The sequence below is a fragment of the Mesoplodon bidens genome, assembly GCF_964165515.1.
Source record: "Mesoplodon bidens genome assembly, chromosome: 11".
Classification (NCBI taxonomy): Eukaryota; Metazoa; Chordata; class Mammalia; order Artiodactyla; family Ziphiidae; genus Mesoplodon; species Mesoplodon bidens.
Genome location: NC_138167.1, coordinates 41,876,953 through 41,897,930, shown reverse-complemented (window position 1 = coordinate 41,897,930; position 20,978 = coordinate 41,876,953). Strand labels below are relative to the sequence as shown.

Here is a 20,978-nt window from a genome sequence, read left to right as displayed (position 1 = left end):
CTGTCTCGCCCAAATAAAACTCAGGAGTTTCTCATGACACTTCAGCGTGACACTAGCAAACCATTTCTTGGGTAGAGTTACTTCTAAAATGACTCCCCTCACATTTAGAGAGGGACATTATTTCTAACTTTATTTTTTAATTTTTTAATTTTTTGCGGTATGCAGGTCTCTCACTGTTGTGGCCTCTCCCGTTGCGGAGCACAGGCTCCGGACGTGCAGGCTCAGCAGCCATGGCTCACGGGCCCAGCCGCTCCACGGCATGTGGGATCTTCCCGGACCGGGACACGAACTCGTGTCCCCTGCATCGGCAGGCGGACTCTCAACCACTACGCCACCAGGGAAGCCCATCATTTCATGACTTTTTTGACAACGTTACTAATTTCGGGAATTTATTCTCCTGTAATTAAAATCCTAGTCTGGGAATCTAAACACCTGAGTTCTGTCAAGGCTATGATGCTAGGGGACCTCCCATAAGTCACTTCCTCCTCTGAGCATTAGTTACTCCTATGGAACTATCAGCAGTTTCCAAGTGCCCAGATGCATCAGAATCATCTAGGTCTTTTTTACAAATACAGATTTCTGGGCCCCACCCAAGCCTAATGAATCAGATTTTCTAACACCAAGGCCCAGGAGTCTGTATTTTAATTAACCAGGTGATTATGATATACAGCCAAGTTGGGGAACTACTGAATTAGATAAACTCTAGTGTTCCTCGTAGCTCCAAAAATTTGATTTTCTGATTTCTGTTTCTTCTATCGCTATCCTGTCTCTGCTACTAGATATTGTGCTAAAACACAAAAAAACCCCACAAAATAAAGAGTGAAAAACCAAGACCATGATTTAATCATATTTGTATGCTTCCAGCACCTACACAGTACCTTGTCTATAGTAGGCATTCAGGTAATATTTGAAGAATTAATCAATAGTGATTAAACAAATGAATGTTACTTCATGTGAGTCCCAATCACCTATGAATACAGAAATCCATAAAAGAGAGAGAAAATACTATGATAAACTTTTGCGTGATATAATCTTGCACTCCCTGTTTGTCCTACTACATACTTCAAATAATGGTTTATGTGAATAAGGTTAATGCATATTTAGGGACACAAGAGGAAAGTGGTTGAGTTCTCCTGGGGGCTACATTATCCCACACAATTTCCCAGTGGTGGTGATAACTGAGGGAGGCTCATGATTCAGCAGGAACTAGTTTTCCTCTCCTTGACTCCTCCAGGTCAAGAAAAAGCCATATCCTGATTGGGTGACAGATGTTCTTGGGGCCAGGCTGCAGGTCTTTGAACCTGTAAAGGCCACCTCAGGTTTCTGTGAGGCCCCAGTGAGTGGGAAGAGGCATTCACCTTCTGTTAGAAGTTATCCATAAATTCACCAACAGCAGGTAGAGTGTCAGCCAAGCCAGGTGTCCCCAGAACATCTGATACCCCCTCATGTGACCCTACTGTGCCTTCTCCCACCCCCCTCCTCCATATACTCCACTGACCACCCCTTGGGCTTCCCCAGCTCAGACACTGTCTGCTGGCCTTGGAAGGTATCGCCTCAGGATGAAATCTGTCACAGGGGTGGGAAACTTAGCCAAGGGGAGGTAGAGGAGTTTGACATCCAGGCCAGGGTTGTAGTGGATGCGGGGGGGTTCCTGGAAACAATAGCAGGCTCCATGCTGTTAGTGACCTCACTGATCCTTGGCTCTGCCAGCTACATCGTGTTCTTTAACTTGTCAGTATCTGTTTGAGGGTACAAGAGGGGGAAAAATCAAAGGCTCCATTATTCTTCATTAAAAATTGTTTCTTCTGAATTCCATCCAAGCTCCTTTTTCACCAGACCACTGATCTAACATTTCAGGCAGATCTCACAAGCTCCAGGTTGCCCCTTAAACAAACACCCTATAAATAATCTTAGTTCTCTTCGCAAATTCAATAGTTGTGAACTGAATTCCTACTATTGCATTCGACTAGCAATGAGAAGAACTGTGTCCAGTTCTGCCACTTATTAGTTGTGTGACTTTGAACTTAAACTATCATCATCTGTAAAATGGGGATAATAATACCTGCCCTAGAGAATAATAAAGATGAATAATAGCAGGGTAGACAGTGGAGGAAAGAGGATAGAAAACAGGTGAATATAAGTGCACAGAAAAATTGGAAGGAAATAAGGAAGAATACTGTCTGTCTGGTGAAATTCCTAGTCGCCAGAGGGTTTTATTTCCTCCTGTGGACTTCCTAGAGTTTCCAAATTTTCTACAAAAGCATGCAGGGAAAAGATGTTATTAAAAAATAGTAACACTGCCTTTGCTTTAGTCATAAGGTCATTATGGGGCTCAGATGAGCTAAGGCACAGACCAGTACCCTGTAAGGTTCTAGCAAATGTGAGGGGCTGTTCCGTTAGCATCGTACACACGGGTGTGGAGATGGGTCCAAGTCTGCTGTAGCTTACAACACAGGAGACAAGCCACACGGTACGCTTAGGGAGCCCTGATCTGCACCCTCACCCCAGGACTCTGGGAAGGGGGCAGCTCAGTGGGACTCATACTTCACTGAGCACCACAAGGACTCAGGAGGAAGTGGTGCCTGAGAGTCAGACTTCATGATAAGGGATTAGAACTTGAAAACAAAGAGGGAGCGAAAGCTAGCCTGACTTTGGGGGTGGTCCAGGAAGGCAGAGAAGTCATTCCTTCTGTGCAGGACACTGGTGGGCAGTTGATGAGGGCAGAACAGTGTCGTTCATGTATGCTTTACCCCCCTCTCCGACTCCAAGGAACTCCCTTTCTGTTTCATAAAGAGAAAACTACTGCAGTGAAAAGAGGCAAACTACATATTAGGGGTCCCAAAAAGAGCCACACTGACTTAAAGCCAGGCTGTCTATAGAGCAAAAATGTCTTAGGAATCTGACACTCTGTGCTCCGTCCTCGGGTCTGACACAGAGTCCACCACCAGCAGGTTCCAGGCAGGGAGGCGAGTGTCAAAGGACTCATTCATGAAGCTCAGGGTTACGACTCCCTCAGAGGCAGGGAAGGCTGTGTGGGCTGATGAGGATGAGGCAAGCTGATGGGATGAGATGGCTTTGGAACTAGGCTCTGAAGGATGGGAGGACCCACACAGGCAGTGGGGTGGAAGAAGCTGCCTGAGACTCTGAAATAGTCTAAGGCACATCCTTTCCATGTTCTCTCAAATATTTATTGCGCTCCTGCTTTGTGCTGGGCACCCAGCTAGACATGGATTGAGGGAGAGAGGGGTACCCTTTATCCCCTGTCAGTCTCCTGAACAGTGAGGAAGAACTCAGGCTTTGCATTTGGGCATCCAGGAAACGTTTGTGCTATTGTGAGAATTTAGCAAATTAAAGTCTATAAAATAGCAGGCACTAGGCTTTGGCACTCAGTATGGACCTAATGGTCCTAGTCCCTCCCTAGGAAGAAAGGGGACTAAAAGGGGAATTTTTGGTGGCTTCCCTGGCAGGGTTAAGATAAAGAAAGAAACTTGGCAGGTGGCTGTGTTGCTGCGAAGTATGCTAACAAGCCAGGCTGTGCTCTGTGAGGACCAGAACACTGTGTCCTGTTCACATGCTTATCCCAGTGACTCTGTGTGCTGCTTCTTCGGGAATGTGCCTAGGTTAGGTTGCTATTAACTAGCCATTTCCAATATGGTTCTATTTTGGGGATAGCTAAAAACCACTCCAAGATGCCTGGCCTGTTCCCGGATTCACAAGCCAGGGGCCTGTTTGATTGGCCATAACAGCTTGCTGGAGTTCGTGTCCAGTGGTGCTTGTGACCACTCCTAAATATTTCTTCAGTCTGTCTCCACAGCACCAGCGCCCCCACCCCGCAAACACTACCCCACATACATACATACTTCCCACAATGACCAAGACCTTTCACTTCATGCCTTTGTCGGTCCTTCACTGGGTTTCTGAGGTGGCCTCCCAGCTGGTCTCACATCTCCACCCTCATCCTTCCCACGGCACACAAATCTGATCAGGTCATTTCAGAGCCATTTAATAAAAGGCTCTCCAAAGTCCTTCAGGATGAGAGTCACACTTCTTTTGTTTGTTTGTTTGTTTGTTTTTAGAGCCACACTTCTTATTGGAGCCATCAAAGTCTTCTACTATCCGACTCATAATGTCTCCCGGCTTCATCCCCATCCCCACCTCTTTACACTTTACACTCAAGCCAGACTAGTCCTAAATAACAACGATGGCTAAGATTGTTGAGCCCTTATCATATGGCTGAGCTGAGTACTTTACATTCTTGTTTAACTCTCCTAACAACCCAGGGGAGAGGAATTATAATACTTTATCGTGGAGAGACTGAAGTTTAGAGAGTTGGGTAACACGGTTAGAGGGACTACTGTCGTCTATACCTTGCATCCACACCACCTTCGAAAGCACACAAGTGCTATGCCAGGTCTCCAAAGTGTTGCTCGTGCTCTTCCCTCTGTGAAACATTTGCCATCTTCTTCCCTATTGGTGAACTCCTATTTATTCTTCAAAACTCACTAGGACACCAATGGTCACCTCTGTGAAGACCTTTGTGACAACAGAATTAAGTCCCTGTACTGTTGCTTTGTTTTTTATAATTTATGTCATTTTATTTGTTTGTTTGTTTGTTTGTTTATGGCTGTGTTGGGTCTTCGTTTCTGTGCGAGAGCTTTCTCCAGTTGCGGTGAGCGGGGGCCACTCTTCAACGCGGTGCACGGGTCTCTCACTGTCGCAGCCTCTCCTGTTGCGGAGCACAAGCTCCAGATGCGCAGGCTCAGTTGTTGCTTTGTTTTGTATGCATGTCCATTGTTGCACAATTTGTGTGGCGTTATACTTGCTTTCAGACCTCCCCTTCTAGATTCCTAGAGATTTTGTCTCATCTGTGCATCCCAGTAAACACTAGTAAAACTGAAGTAAAAATTAGAGTATGATCACTCGGAAAATTTTTAATCTAAAAGTAGTCATATGCCTGCGTAAAAATTTTCCTCTGAAATCATGGAGAGAACTACAGATGAATCAGCCTATAGTATTTTATAACCCAACCCTTACTTTTCTTCTGAAGGACATCAGCTCTTCAACAGTGGTTTTCAGAGGAAGTTCGCCTTTCTACACATTCTTTTATGGACCTCACTGAAGACTCTACAGCTTCTGCCTGCATCGAGCTACTTAGAAAACGCCTTTGTGAGGTTTCCAGATGCTGGCTGAATCTGTGTTTCACACCAGCCTCATAGTGACCCCATAAATAATTTGGATCATTCTTTGCTAACGGAGAGTTTTAGGGGAAACTCACAGGGAATATATATTATCCTCCCCCCAACCCCCAAACAGCTATTCCCCTTGTTTATAGCAACAGCTACAGACTTCTCTCTGGGAATCCATGCCTCTTCCATTCTGAGTCCTTTGGTCTAGGTAGAGTGCATGACCCAGCCTGAGCCAATCAGAGCTTCACATTTCCCTGGGCACAGTGATGGGCTCAGGGTTGAATACATCCTGCAATTCCCTCTGTTCCTGCCATCATTGGCCCACCAAGTCAGAGTAAATCTTAGACCGTTTGGGGGAGCTACTGGAAAGGACTATCCTGGGAGGAGATGAGGAGATGCTGCAGCCATGTGACCCCACCAACAGGGGAGAGAGCTGTAAGCCTGAAGCCAGTACAGAAGAAGCAGAGCCAAGAAATAGGGTGATTTGAAATGAAAATAGAGCTTTCCTCAGCTAGTGAAGGGTTTACCACGGCTGGATTGTAAAGGACAAGTGTCAGCTGAGTGAGCACAAGACAAAGGGCAGTCACATGGATTAGCACAGCTGCTGTATTAACTCTAATTCTATCGATTTATTTAGCATTTGAAACATCCAGCCCTCTGTTCAAATATTTATTGCAATTCCTGGTTACTTTAAGACCTCTAACAGGCCTGAATAAATCTATAAGTACTGGAAGAAAAAAAAAGAAATAGGGTGAAAGCAGGTCCTAAGAACATCATTTGCGGACTGGATCAGGCAGTGCCTGAAGCCCATATCCTTATACTTTTTAGTAAGAAGCGTTAAGAAATTCCTTTTCTGCTTAAATGATTTGGGTTGGATTTTCTGTCACTTGTAACTGAGAAAGCCCTAACTGATCCTCAGGACTTTTTTTTTCCTCCTCACAGAATTCTAATATGTCCAGAACTGAAAGGTTACTTTCCCCAAGGAATACTTCTCCAAATATTTCTCCCTGACTTTTCCCTAAATCAATGAATGAATGATGCCTCCACCCATCAGGTTTCTTGAACTAAACCTAGCACTCGTCCTGGATGGCTTTCTCTCCCTCCCAGTACCAGGAGGTCTAATACACACCGGGCATCTATCAACTTCTTCCCATCTCCTCCACTTCTCTGTAGCCCAAACCACCGACATGTCTAGCCTGGAATACTGCAGCAACCACAGCAGTCTTTCCCAATCACAAATCAGGTCACATCCTTAATCCTCAGTGTGCTTTGATGCTCTAATTTATCCTGGGTCTTTTCTGCTCCCCCCGCACTGCTCCCCACCCTCTGGTATCTTTAAAATTCCTCTAAAGAGTTTCCTGCCTCAGGGCCTTCCTGAAAAAACTTTCTTGCCTATCCACTTTCCAACAATGCCTAACTATTCTTCCCCAAAGTCAACTCAGAGAAGCCCTCCCTACACCATAATCTAAACTGGGGCCCCACTCCCAACCCTATTTTTTTTTTCATGGCTTTGTGTTTCTCCCCATGGTAATTATCCACATTTGTCACTAAATGTGTGTGTTGTTATTAAGATCTATCTCCTCCACTGGGCCTTAAGCTGCAGGCAGCCAGCTGTGTGCCCTGCTGCTTTGTCCACTCTCACCCCCGGCCCTACCCCGTGCCTGGCATGTGGTAGGCTCTCAATAAAATGTGCATTAAGTGAATAAATGGCTGTTATGGTTTTTAAGTTATGGTGTCTTGGCTTTTTACTCTGTGGATGTATGTGGTCCAGGAGAACATGTCACTAAAATAACCACCCCTGCCCCCCAGTTAGATACCTGCCACTAATTTGATTGAGTGATTATATTTAGCCCATTCAGAGTTTCTGGGTATATGTTTAAAATTCATCACTTTGGATTTTGGATGATTGCTAGTTAAGAATATCTCTTTGCAACACAAGAACTTACAGCTCGCACGTACCAGTGTAATAGAGAAAAGGAGGCCATGCTCTTTTTCTCTATTACACTGGTAATAGATAAAAACAACAAACTTTTAAATCAGATTGTTCCTACCAGGAAGCAGATAATATTCTAAGCACTCTTTATATATTAACTCATTTAATTTTTATAACCCATTACAGATGAGAAAACTGAGTAACTGGCCCAAGGCAAGCAGGAGAGATGAAATTTACACTCAGGCAGCCTAGTTTCAGAGTCTAAGAGCTTAACCACAACAGGAAAGTGCCTCTCAGGGATGTTCATGGAAGTCAAGTAAAAGAGAGGGAAAAAAATCTGGGTTAGGGGAATATATGACTAGGGCACTGAGGCCCAAATGGAGCAGGACGGGGCTGAGAGCCGGCTGCTTCACTCTGGACCAAGGGAACCTCCTGAGCCAGCAAAATGCCAGCCCCACCTTTCTGTCCCACACAAGGGCAGCTCCAAGGGTGGCCCTGAGGGGCTGTTCCCCCTCCAGGCACTTGGAGGGGAGAAATGGAGAGAAGCAGGAAATCTTGTGGATGATCCTCTCCTGAAACCAACTGGCTTGGCTTTGGCATTAGATGCTCCGAGTGAATGTGGGGCCTCCTGGTCCTCAGAGTAGGCCTCTCTCTCCTACCACGAGGTACTCCACCAGGTCTTTTGGCCAATCCCTCCTCCGCTGCACCTGCAGGCCACCCCTCCTCTTGTTCCCCAATGGTGGGGTCTCTGTGCATCCCTCAAACTGGAAGAATTCCCCAAACTGTGAGTTTGGGACAAAATAGTAAACAGCTGTGATGTCCCGCCTCTACTCTCCAGAAACACCTGAGATTCACAGGAGACCCTTAGGCCAGGGAGAAAGAGAGCTCCCAGAGCCCCTTCCTTTTAAACATTCGTGTGATTTTCCTCTTTACTGAATTGACAGGCACTTAGTGCATGAGAGATGCTTCACAGATGTTAATCCTCACAGCAGCCCTGTGAGGTAGGCACTATCATTAACTCCATTTTATAGATGGGAGACTGAGGCTTAAGGCGACTAGGTAACATTCTCAAAGTCTCCTCCTAGCCTGTCAGCGGCAGAGCCAGGCTTCAAACCCAGGCAGTCTGGCTCAAGTAGCTGTGCTCTTAATAGCTTCTCTGTACTCATGGCAGTGCATTTTCACCTGATTCATCTGCATACGGATGTTTGGGGGGAAGGCAGGTGCCAGGGGTGAGTGGGCAGCATCTCTCCTAACACCCCCATCTCCCCGCAGCTATGGTTTTGTCACTCCCCCAGCAGTTCTCAAATCCCAGCTCTGCCACCAGCTGTGTGGCCTTGGGCTCATAACCCCTCTGAGCCTCCATCCCATCATCTGTAAAATGAAAGTGGGTCAGTGACCCCCAAGACCTTTCCATCCCTCTCAGAGATCCCTTTCTCTCCTGGGGAACTCACAGATATGGAAGTACTCCTCTCCACAGCTCTCGCAGGTCTCCTGAGGCAGCCGCTCCCACAGCTTGCACATGCTCTTCTCCATGCCCTCCAGGTCCTTCTTGCCCAGAATGGATGTCCGGTAGTTCCCCGGCTCCATGATGCTGACTTTCACCCCGAAGTAGTGGAGCTCACGCCTGGGAAAGAAGAGCTGGACTCAGTCTGGGACTCCACGATGACAAAGGATCATCAGGGAAAGTCACCTCTGGCACCTGTAGAGGAGCTGATCTCCAGAGATCAGGAACCTGAAGGTGTGCCCCCCACCCCTGCACCAGGCCCAGCACTGCTTTCATGCAAATAAGTCCTTTCCCAAGCCTGTCTCTGGACAATTCACATTAGGCCAGCCTAGCCACGAGGAATCTAGACCAAATCCTTGCTCTGACCAGGTCCCTCCCACTCAGCCCCACCCCCAATGCCTAGGTGGCAAAGGACTGAAGGGATCTACGCAAGGCTTGCATCCTTCTCGGAGGGTTGCCCACAGCAAACCTGCCCCCAGACCTCTCTGTCTGCTTGGGGCACTCTCCCTCCTACTCGCACAGGCCCAAGCAGCGTGTTGCTTATTCTGAGATGGCTCAAGGGAAGGCTGCTCATCACCACCCCACCTCTTCTCATCCCTCTTCTCTGGGTCCCTGAGGAAGGTCCTTGGAGGTCTAACCTTCCTCCTGCTACTATTTTAGCATCTTCTCTCCAGACCTCCCCTGCCCACAGGGTGCCCCCACCCAGCCCTCTCTTCCTGAGGTGAAACCCCCAGAACTCCTACCCTGAGTGGTTTGGCACCTGGGCCCAGTCACCTGATGCTGTCAGAGAAGGCCTCGACGCCAAACTTAGAGACACAGTAGCTGCCACCAGTGATAGCCACACGGCCACCAGAGCTGGACATGTTGACGACCCTGCCCCGGGCTTTCTTGACCATGGGCAGCATATGGAGAGTCACTTCGATCAGTCCCACCAGGTTCACGGTGATCACCTTCACAGAGTCTTCCTTGGTCAGCCATTCATTGGGACCATTGGGCAGGCCTACACCAACGTTGTTCACCAGGGCTCAGAGGCCTGGGGGTGCAGTGGAGGGAAGGAGAACCAGACAAAAATCAGCAGTGTCTCTGGAAAAGCACCAGGGTCCACGACCCCCCAGCTCAGGGTTGCTGAGGATGGTTGAGCATGTCACAAGGCACAAGACAGCCAGTCTGGCAGCGTGGGGTGGGGAGCTATGACAGCCCAAAGGAACATGGGCCTTTTACTAATGGGTTTTCCCTAAAGGGGCAGTTTTTCTGATTCACACAGTCTGCCAGCTAGCTGGACACTGTACCAGCTACAATCAAGGCTTTAGCTAATAGCATCTAAGCTACTGGCTCTGGGAGAAGAGACCTCATTTTCATACCAATGAATTAATGTTTCAATTCCTTCCCCCATCATGCTTCCCCCTCTCTGTTCACCTGAGTGTAAGAAAGCAACTCCATTTCACACATTACCAAAATTACTCTGTTCATTCATTCATTCATTCATTCATCCATTCACACATTCATTCATTTCATGCATCTGTCAGTTACAGAGGAAGGTGCTAGAGACATTAAATGAACAAAACATGGTCTTATTCCTCAATGATCTCAGAAACCAGAGAAGAAATAAATAAGACTTATAAACAAATACAGAAGACATTTAAATAAAATAATTTTGGAAGAATGTAAAAAGGGCTCCCTTTGAGATATTTAAATTGAGTTGGTATAAATGGAGAGAAATATTGCTAGGTATTGTCATTCAGCTCTGCAGGGGCCAGGCTTAAAGAGCCTCAAGTTCTAGTCCTGGTTCTACCTCCAGCCTTGGACAAGTCACTTCCTTTCCCTGGGCCTCAGGTTCATTGTTGACTGGATTAGGACAGTTGTTTCCAGCCTGTGGTTTGCAGTCCTGAGAGCTTTCAGGCTGAACCCCAGAACCTGATAAGGAAGGGAGATGCAGGAGAACTTCAATTTTCATTTGTCTTACATACTGAGGTTCCAAGTAAAATTCCACTTGGGGGAGGGGCTTGGGGTTCCTTCCCTTTCCCTCCTCTTATCTCACTGCCCCACCTTGGCCTCTGTAGCCTCAAGATACTCTTCCACACACACATGGGCAGGTCTGGATGTAAACAACAATCATGGTTCACCCCTTCCCCTAGGCCTGGGGTCCCCACACAAGCTGTGTCCCCATCCTATCTTCCTGCCTTCCTCCAAGTAGAGACCCCAGGAGACCAACTGGCTGGCAGGACTCAGAGCCTTCCCAGCTAGGGGAGACTCTTGTCTTACAGTGGAAGAAATGAGCTCCTGAGACCCAAAGACTGTAAAACCCGAGTGGTCTCTGCCTGTGGAGAAGAGACACACACTCGCTGCTACCTCTGATCATCCCTGGTAAATAACTCTGACTGCTGGCAAACCAGGACAACCTTAATTTTTTTTTTTTTTTTTCTGCAAAAAGAGCTAGAGAACTTTCAAAGCAGTGTGAACAGCTTTAGGGTCATGCCAACTTGTCATGTCCAGAGACTCTGAGGGGCAAAAAGAAAGCATGCTAGTATCCCTTCCTCCCGTTTCCCAGTGCTTCTTAGACCAAAGATGTTGCCCAATGGCTCCCCGGAGATGTCCGCATACTAATCCCTGGAACCTGTAAATATGGTGGATTAAGTGGGAAAGGGGAATTAAGGTAGCAGATGAAATTTAAATTGCTTAACTGACCTTAAAATGGGGAAATTATTGTGGATTAGCTTGGCAAGCCCAATATAATCACAAAGGTCCTTCTAAGTGGAGAGGGAGTCAGAAGACAGAGAACCAGAGATATGGCAGCCTGAAAAGGACTCAGCCCAACCTTGCTGGCCTTGAAGATGAAGAAGGTCATGAGCCAAGGAATGCAGGCGGCCTTTAGAAGCTGGAAAAGGCAGTGAAATGAAATCTTCCCTAGAGCTCTGTTAACACTTTGATTTTAGTCCAGTGAGACTCATTTTGGACTTCTGACTTCCAGAACTATAAGATAATAAATTTGTGCTCTTTTAAGCCACTGACTTTGTATGCATTTATTACAGCAGCAATAGGAAACTAATATACCCAGTGAGTCATTAACACAAGTGGCTCAAAGCTGAATGTAGGGCACTGGGCAGAGGCACCCTGTTGAAGAAAGAAACTGACTCTTGCTGAATTATTCATAGCTTAGTTCATTTGACAAATATTTATTGAGCACCTTAAGATGCCAGACACTGTTCTAAGCACTAAGGATATATAATAAATAAAAGGAAAAAACACCTCCCCCTCTAGAAGCTTTATTCTAGCAGGAGAAATAGAGAATAAATAAGAAAAATAAGTAAAATATATTGAATGTTGGATAGTGGTAAATGCCAAGGAGGAGAATAAAGCAAGAGTTATTGTCTGCCCCTCCTGGGCCCCAGAGCTCTCCTGCCCTGACTCGTGTGCACAGACCCCAGATTAGTTCCCTCAGGAGTCAGGACTTCCCCCAGGCTGCTCCTTCTACAACTGAGCCACCCGGTTCCTCCATTCCTACACCGTCATCTTGTGTGTGGGAAGATCCCTGGCTGGGTCCCCATTCAGCCCTAGTCCATCCCTAGCCCACAGCCTCCTTTCCCAATAGGAGCAGCCACCCTGACATAGGCACTTACCCTTAGGTCAACCCGGTATCCATCATGATATGTGGAAGAGGAGAGATCTCGCTCCCCATCCTGCAGTCTAGCCTGACACAGTCAAGGAGAACAAATGCCCCCACTCAGGGAGTCCAACCTCATGTTCCCTCTCTCCTCCCCCAGCCTGATCCCAACAAGAAATGTGCTCACATTTTTACAGGAGCTGATAGTTAGGACTACCAAAGTCCCAGTGAGGCAACTCTATCTTTACACATTTGGACAGACGGAATGCATATTCCCTCCCTGAACTTCTAGTGCAACCTCCCCCAAACCCTGCTAACCCTCTGAGTTTCTGGGAAAGAAAACTTCCTTGGGAAATCACCTCTTCATGTGGACAGTCCAAACCCTGCAACAGGTCCAATCCCACTGAGCTACAGGCCTGGCCCCTTTCTCTACATCACCTCTCCCATCCCATCTGAACAACAGGGTCCCTGATAACTCTCAGATACCTGTGGGAGAAAGAGAGAAAAAGAAGGATAAACTGAGAAAGCCAAAGAATGCAATTCGTCCCACCTTGCTCGCCCACTTGGTCCCTCACCCACTGGGCTGCTGCTTTGATGCTCTCAGTCTTGGTGACATCTAATAAGGTGGTCTGCAGCTGGTAGGAGGTATCCTGCTGAAGCTTCTGGGCCCCCTCCTCAGTGAAGCAAGCAGCCAGCACCCGCATGCCCTGATCAACCAGCTGCATGGCCAGGAGGTTCCCAAATCCCGAGTCACAGCCCATGATGAAGATGTACTTGTCTGAGAGGTTGCGGACCAGATTGCAGTTCTTGAACATACAAGTACCTAAAGGAGAGGTCCATGATAGCCGCCATAGTGGAGGGGAGAGGTGATGGCCAAGAAGAATTGGGCTCAGGAGATAGCAGGAGAGGATGGTCCTCTGAGCCCCAGTCTGCTGGAGCCTGTTGAGAAGAGCTCTCCTCCCTTCTGCTGCCAGTGACAGATGCACAGCCCCTGGGTGAGACACTCTATAACTTGTATAGGTGGATGGATGGATCACCATGCCAATTTGCCTAGATGCAAGAAATTCAAGTTCAACCTGAAGCTTTGTCACTTCAGACAGCCCTGGTGGCTCCCTCTCTCTCTCCCCCAGCCCTAATGGGTGAAGATGCCAAGGATGGGAAAAACCACAGTGGGGATGTTAGTGCTGAGAAGTGGCTCACCTGGGCGGTCTGAGCAGAGGAAAGAAGGAAGGAGGACTCAGCCCAGAGGACCCTCCTGGAAATCCCCCACTTCCAGCCCAGGGATCAAAATCATTTGTCATGAATGCGGGCATGTGAAGAAATGTAACTGTTATTTTCGGTCGAAAAATTAAGACAAACTCACTAATGCAAAACAAACAAAACTGGTTTTGTGTCCTCCAAACCCCAAGAGAAATGAATTCCAGGTTATCAGCTCTTCGGAATTCTCTGTCCTTAGGTGAGTCTCCATTACGAGAGATGATGAGAAATACAGGGTCTGCCCCGGGGTGGATGTGCCTCCAGTGTCCTGAGGTCAGAGGCAGCAGACCCCCAGTTAAGGGAAACTGGTTCCTGAGGCTCCAGCTCCCAGAAAGCAGAAACCCCTGAGGGGCGCAGGGCCTGGGTCCTGGGGAGGTGATGCTCAGGTCACCAATGAGGAGTCCCCACTGCACTCCAAGCAGGCCCAGCACCCCCCTCACCCAGCAACCAGGCAAATGGAGGGAGTCAAGGACCAAGGACACATAAGCTCCCCCAGGCAGGGCCCCCAGGGAGCATTTTTCGTCTACCCCCAGGACCAGATACACGCTAGGCTGAGCTGAGGAGCCTGAAGGGGGGTGATGTCAGTGAAAGGAAGGGACTGTAAAGTCAACTGACACAGTGGCTAATGGAAAGCGTAGAGGGAAGGGAGGCCAGGAGTCAAAATGATCCTGATAACAGGTAGAACAACAGGTGTCAAGAAAAGTCAGGAGGAGACACTTTGGGCATAAGGAGAGAAGGCAGGAGAACAAAGAGTTCTGATATGAGCATTACTGAGACTGAGGCCGAGCTAGATGATAAGCATCATTGAGACTGAGGTCCAGCCAGATGATGAAGATGGCCCATGAATTCCCTGGGCAGCTGTGGGAAGGGCCTGGGGCCAACTCCTTGGCCCTGAGAGGGGATGACATATGGGAAGAGCAGAGGACTGGGGTCAGGGACTTAGAAAACTCTCAGGGTCAGGACTTGGAGGGAAGGGAGAGATTCCAGGCAATGGGGCAAAGAACACACAGAAAGGTAGAAGGGAAGCCAGTAAAGAAAAGGGAGCAAGGATATAAGACAGAGGTATGAGTAGTGAGGGGCCATGCCCAGGGCTGCATAAAATATGGGGACAGAATTATGCTGGAGTTTGTGGTGGTTCTTTGGATAAACCTCTAGGGTCACCATTTCTCAGGATAGGCCTGAGAAAAGAGCCCAGGCTCATCCTGAGGGACCCGGGACCAACTGCCTACACCTTCCCCATCTAGAGGGTCTGACACAGAAATGGGGCCACAAAGTTCTCTAGAGTGAAGGGACAAGGATGCGTCTCTCTGCTCTATGCTATCTATCTACCAAGGTTAGTCAGCTCCAGAATGTCACCACAAATCTCAGAGAGTCTGGCCATTCTATACCAAGGGTGGTGGGGGTAGGGGGGGTGGGGGTCAGTTCATGGACCCAGCCCTGGGGAGCAGACCCAAAGCCTGCAAGGGTATGGAGGTAGGAGGTGGGAGGTGGAGGCAAACCTCACCTACTTCATACCCACCCCAAGACACAGCACTGCCTACAGTGGATCTGGGAGGCATCTCAGAAGTCTGTCCACCTCTTGGCTGGAAGAAGTCAGACAATGTCACTCAAGGGCTGAGCAGACCCAGGAGTGTCCCAATTCTTCAGACAGTCCCAGTTGGTGAGATCCAGGGGTTTGTCTCTAGACCTGAAAAAGAATGACTTGGAACTGTCCCAGCGCAGGCCTGGGCCTGACTCACCATCTCATGGGCCTGTCTGCTGACTGCTGGCTCAAGCAGCACTTCCCTGGACTCAAACTCCCAGCATCAGAAAATTGCAGGTCATGGAATGGGGGTTGGGAGGGCTGCAGGACCACACAGAGGGCTCTTCTCCTAGGACTGAGAATGCTGCCCACTCTGATTAGTGGCCTTCCTATTCAGCTGGCACATGAGGCTGATCGGTCAGGCTGGTGGCTGCCTTGTGCATCCCCAACCCCTGCTCACAGGTATTTTCAGTGGAGAGAGGACCCTTTGCCTCCTCCAGGCCACTTCCATCCTGTGGGATGAGGAAACAAAGGCACACTCTGAGGAGGTGACCAGAGGCAGAGCAGGCGGGCCTGAGCCCCCTCCCAGCAGCACACACCCTCCAAACAGTGCAGATTCCTCAGGGTGGCAGGAGGGCCATGAGCCTCAGAGCCTTGAGAGGCTGCTCAAGGACCAGGGCACAGATGTGTGCTATTGGATCCCTGTTCCTCAGCTGCAAAACTTGGTCCTTTCTTCCTAATATCCCCAGAGCCTCAGAAGAAGCCTGGAGCAGAGATGAGGAGGAGGATGAGCTACATGACCTTAGAGACTGGAGAGCTCCCTCCCTCCACCTTTTTCCCCTCCTCTTGAAGCATCATCCCTCACACAGCAACCCACCTAGACCTCCCATACACCCCAATCTTGACTTCACGGGACACTGGCCCTTGAGGAGCTCCAGTAGACCATGGCATCCATCAGGAAGGAAGGTATGTAGCTCTTGGGAAGTAGATGAGCTTGACATCCCAGTCAGGTGAGTATCGTCAGGTGAGTGTCATCAGGTGTGTGGGTTGCAGGTGGTCAGATCACGTCCACACAGTTCATGACCAAGGACAGAGATTCAACTTGCATTTTTTCAAAATATTTTCTGTTATTTTGATGTCTGTTCAAGATGAGAAAGTTTCCTTATATACTTCCATATCCCTCCTTTCCAATTCACAGCTCTAATATGGGAAGAAACATTCTAAGAAATCCTGCCCTCCCCCTGCCCCACCCCCACAAACCCATGTCCCAAACTAATCCATTCAAATTCTCCAAGAAGCGCCCAAATTCTTACCCCAGGAACAACTGTCCCACACTAAGCGACCTCTGGCTCTACTTCTGAGAATATCCAATACATAAATTGGATCTTTCTATAAACACTAGAAATCTAAACACATGAAAACCGGCTGCTCTAAAGTCAGTTTGCCATGAGTCCACAGGTGTCTATCCTCTCTGGCTTCAGTTTCCTCCCAAAATAACAAGGGGTTCAGATGAGACAGTGGTTCCCAGGTTTACCAAGCCTGGGTCCTTTCCTTAGGTCACCAGTTGACCACATGGGATCCTGGGGATGGAGCTCATGTGCCAACTGTGTGGGTGAGTCAGAGCCTGAAGGATGGACCTGAGACTGGAGGAGGTGCTAATGATGGACCCAGGCTTCCAGACAAGGGTTTGCTTCTCTCCCCAAGGTCCATAGCTCACTCACATGAGGCCAGGAATGTCTTCCCATAGAGTTCCTTGACCTCTGGGATGGCCCAATCCATGCCTCCTGGAAGCCCCAGAAAACATCTCAGGGTTACTCATGATGGTCTTGAAGTAACCGGGCTTGATCATAGCCACCTTTACCCCAAAGTAGGAGAGCTCCCTTCTCAAGGCCAAGAGGCAGAGGGACAAGACATTCAGAACCTCAGGAGACAAACAAAAAACAATAAAATCTCAACACAGATTGGGGTGGAATAAGCTTGAAAACTTGAGGAGTTGTGAAGTGCAGCAGCCAGGGGTAGAAAACTCATGAAGATGGTATTGCTTCTGCATAGAGTTTGAATATTTTTCTAAAGAGTTTACATATATGGGCTTATCAGCTCTAAATCCTACCAACTGTGCTGTAGGGCACCACTTATATGGTATCTCCTCCTATTCCCCTCACATGTATTCAGTCACCAGGGTTTGCCCATCTTACTTCCTCCATACTCCTCAGTCCCCTCCCTCCCCTCTCCTGCTCTAGCCAACAACCTGGCCATCTGTCAGCTGGGTTATTGTAACTGTACTCTAAGGAGCATCTCCCTGCCTGTGGTCTCAGCTCCCCAACATTCAGAGCCATTCTCTGCTCTGTAGCCAGTGGGTTCTCTAGAGGCTGCTTTGACTATTTTAGCTCCCCTGATTAAATCCCTTCCATGGGGTTCCATTGCCAACAGCAAGATGGTCCCCAACCTGCCCAGGGCCCACATTCCTCCATAAGCCCACCCATGCCCACCTGCCCCTGGTGGACCCCACAGCATAGGCCGTCAACAATTACTCACCCTGGGCCTAGGCTGACACTATTCCCTCATCCAGAAAGCCTTCCTGCCTTACTTTGCCAGGTTGCCATGTTCCCAAGTTCAGTTCTTCAATCCTCAGCTCAGACCCTTATCTCCCGGACACTCCCCTCATTCTGCTGACTGCCAAGGCTACCATGGCTAACTTAGTCACAAGCATCAAAAATGATAGCCATGGCATTTCTGTATCTTTTATCCCTTTCTCAGCTGTCAGACTTTTTAGGTAAAGGACCAAATCTTCTTGAACCCAAACACATTTATTGAACACTCACAGAAGTGCCCAAGAAGTATCTGTTGATTTGAGCCAAATGTTCTGCCCCCAACTCAAGGGCTCCCTGAAGTTGAATATCACAGGGGTTATGGACATGGGCTCTGTGGCCAAATAATCCAGGTTCCAATTCTGCTTCAGATACTTTCTGATTGTGGGCCCTCATCCAAGGCAGGGATAGACTGAAGCAAACTCTCTAGTACTGGGGCCCATCCTGACACCCAAAACTTAGAAGGGTGCTTCCCAATGAAAGACCTAGACAGAGAGAGGGGCTGGAAGGAAGGGCCTCTAGGTCTGTGAAGAAAGGAACCCCCTATAAAAGTCCCCCACCACCACCACAAGAAGCACAGAAGCAGGAGGAACAAGGGAGGGCCTCTGTGCCAGGCCAATACCTGAGGGAGTCTGAGAAGGCCTCCACACCATACTTGGACATGCAGTAGCCCCCACCCAAAAGACTCAACAGGCCCATGACGCTGAAGACATTGACCACATGGCCCCTCGCCTTCCAAACTAGGGACAGCAGACTCAAGGTCACCTTGATCACCCCCAACAGGTTCACATCCAGTAACTTCATGGAGTCCTCTTTGGCCAGCCACGCATTGTGTGCTGTGGGTGTTGAGATGCCAGCGTTATTCACCAGGCCCCAGAGACCTGGGAACAGTGAGGGTGAGAGGGCAGCACCGTGCTGGGCCCATGAGTGAGGACCCAGCTGTGGTTCCAAGTCACCTTCCAACTGAGTTTTGTAATTGAGTCAACAACAATGTGCCACAAGGTCTAAGGGAGAAGAGTTCAGGAGAGGAAATGTGGGCGTGGTGTCTGTAGGGTGTCAGGGTTTGGATATTCTTTGAGCTATTGGAAGGCAGAGATGGTCCTTCTCATTTCTCTGCTCCTCAGTGCCTGGCACTCAGTAGGCAATAAACCCATCTTTATTAAGTGCATAGACAGAGTTTGGGAAAATAAAGCGCTATTCACAAATATCATATAGGAGAGAGACAGAAACAGGTAGAGAGGTATGATAAGAAACAGAAACAAAGGGAAAACTAGAGAAAAGAAAGGAAAAGGGAAATGAATGAAAAAAGAAAAGAAATACCAAAAAGAAAAAAAAAACCATGAATAATCACTTTCCGCAAGCTGGTTGAGAAAGACACACTTGAAAACCCAGGGTAGGAGAATTTAGAGAACAGGGTTGCATTGGACATCAGGGAACAAGCTTTGAAACAACCTGCATCAATTCCAAGGCAACATCAAGGTTTTGAAAATCAAAACATTTGGGGAGTCTTCTCAGTAAATAAACACAAAAGAAATCTGGGTGGTATCTCTGCCCCCAATGCTCCTTCAGCCACTCGGTGGCTGCAGCGATGCTCTCTGTCTTGGTGACGTCCAGGATCACTGTCTCCAGCCTGTCTGACGTCTGGCCCATCAGCTGCTTGGCCCCCTGCTCCATCAGACATGCAGCCAGGACCCTCAAGCCTCGCATGTGCAGCTGCCTGGCCAGCAGTTTCCCAAAGCCCGAGTCACAGCCCGTGATGTAGACGAACTTGTCCCAGAGGTGGCTCACCACCTGCCTCTCCAGGTACAAGCCCAGGAGGTAGTACAGGCCCAAGAGAACTGCCAGGCACAGTCACATGGCTTGGCAGAGAACAGAGCCAGAAGGCTATAGTCGTACTAGAGTTCCAGAGCTCTCTGCCTTGGAGTCCTCAGGTATCTTCCTGTTCACACTGGAGTTCCCTCTGATCTAGATCTTATAGTTGAAACTATCTGTGCTTATGTCAATCCCACTCAGTAAATGTTTACTTCTGTGACATTCCAAATGATTCAATAAGTCAACGCTTTTTAAGGTATATAACATTAAAACATACTGTTCAATGGCATAACATTCCCTGAAGTCTCTATAACCTCATTTTCATAATGAGGAAGGTGAAGTAAGATGACCGGGAGATACCTCCCACTCCAATTTATACTCAGCCCAGAAATCTGCATGACTTTGAACAGATGCCTTCTCCACTGAGTCCATACTCAAACCATCATGAGAAGAGTGGACACATAAAGAGTCGGGGTCTCAGGAAGCACTGGGACATCAAGGGAATTCCTGCCCTGCACACAGTAGGTGCTCAGTAAAGATTAGCAGAAAACATAAGACTGGGGTCCAGAAGTGACTCCCACTCTCCTCCACTGGAGGGTTGGGGGAGGGGATCTGCACCAGGGGACCCGGAGGTTGGCAGAGGATGGACGGTGGTGACTCTAAAGGAGGGGACAGAGGGAGGACCACAGAGAGAGGTTTCTGGTGAGAGAGAGACTAGATGCCCCCAGGGAAGGGTCTGGGCCCTGCCTGTCCCTTAGACACCTCTCCTTGTTTGTCCATCCTGTGTCTAATCCTGGGAACCCAGGTCACTTGAGAAGCCCCAGAAAGACACATTAGCCCCTCACTTCTGTGGATTAAGGGATGACCCCACTTCCCTCTTCCAATCCCTCCTCAGGTCACCCCACTCACCCCTTCTCCTCTGTGAGGTCACCTGACTCTTCCTCTCGTAGGCACACACCCACTGCTGCCCAAGGCCTCGGTCCCAATCACTGGGCCTGCGTAAACTTTTCAACTTTTATTTTCAGGAAAATATAATCAATGGAAATGCATGGTTTCAAGACAAAACAAAAATTGGTTTCTGTGTCCTCTGTCAGGACCCCTATTGAGGACAGCCCTTTCCAGCCAAGGTCTGCTGAGTTGGCACCTAGGCTGATGTGTCAAGCTGGTGGTCACCCTCCACACACACCCCTGTCTACAGGTATCTTCAGGGGGGAGGGACCTTTACCTCCCCCAGACCAGTTTTATCCCGTGGGAGGGCGAGACTGGCCAGGGCCAAGGCACACCCGGAAGAGGTGGACAGGGGCAGAGGGTGGGGGGCCGAGACACTGCCAGCTCCTCACACCCTCCCCAAGGTGTGGACTTATCACAGCTGCATGTGGGTCATGAGGCACTGAGAGGCCACTCAAGGAACAGGACACATACGTGAGCTATTGACCCCTGTTCCTCAGCCACAAAACTTGTTCCTTTCTTCCTAATATCCCCAGAATCCTAAGTAATGTCCCAAGAGAAGCCTGAGGAGGAGGTGGGGACTGAGGTGGGATGGGTGTTCCCAGTGACATGAGAACCCCTCTCTCC

General features: G+C 48.6%; 2 protein-coding genes across 2 annotated transcripts; both read right to left on the bottom strand.

Moving 5' to 3' along the window:
• Positions 1–1,427: 1,427 nt before the first annotated feature.
• On the bottom strand, positions 1,428–13,091 carry SDR9C7 (short chain dehydrogenase/reductase family 9C member 7). The gene is given in 8 exon segments (XM_081248135.1): positions 1,428–1,645; positions 1,648–1,710; positions 1,714–1,739; positions 8,571–8,743; positions 9,398–9,648; positions 9,652–9,656; positions 12,775–13,036; positions 13,038–13,091. Coding segments are annotated over 8 exon segments (945 nt in total). The 5' UTR covers positions 13,077–13,091; the 3' UTR covers positions 1,428–1,519.
• Positions 13,092–16,560: 3,469 nt separating this feature from the next.
• Positions 16,561–19,439, bottom strand: LOC308625722 (retinol dehydrogenase 16-like; the record flags this gene model as incomplete). Its single annotated transcript, XM_081250218.1, has 4 exons — positions 16,561–16,583; positions 16,819–16,886; positions 18,214–18,472; positions 19,118–19,439. Coding segments are annotated over 4 exons (672 nt in total), but the record flags the coding sequence as incomplete, so codon positions are not given.
• Positions 19,440–20,978: the final 1,539 nt, after the last annotated feature.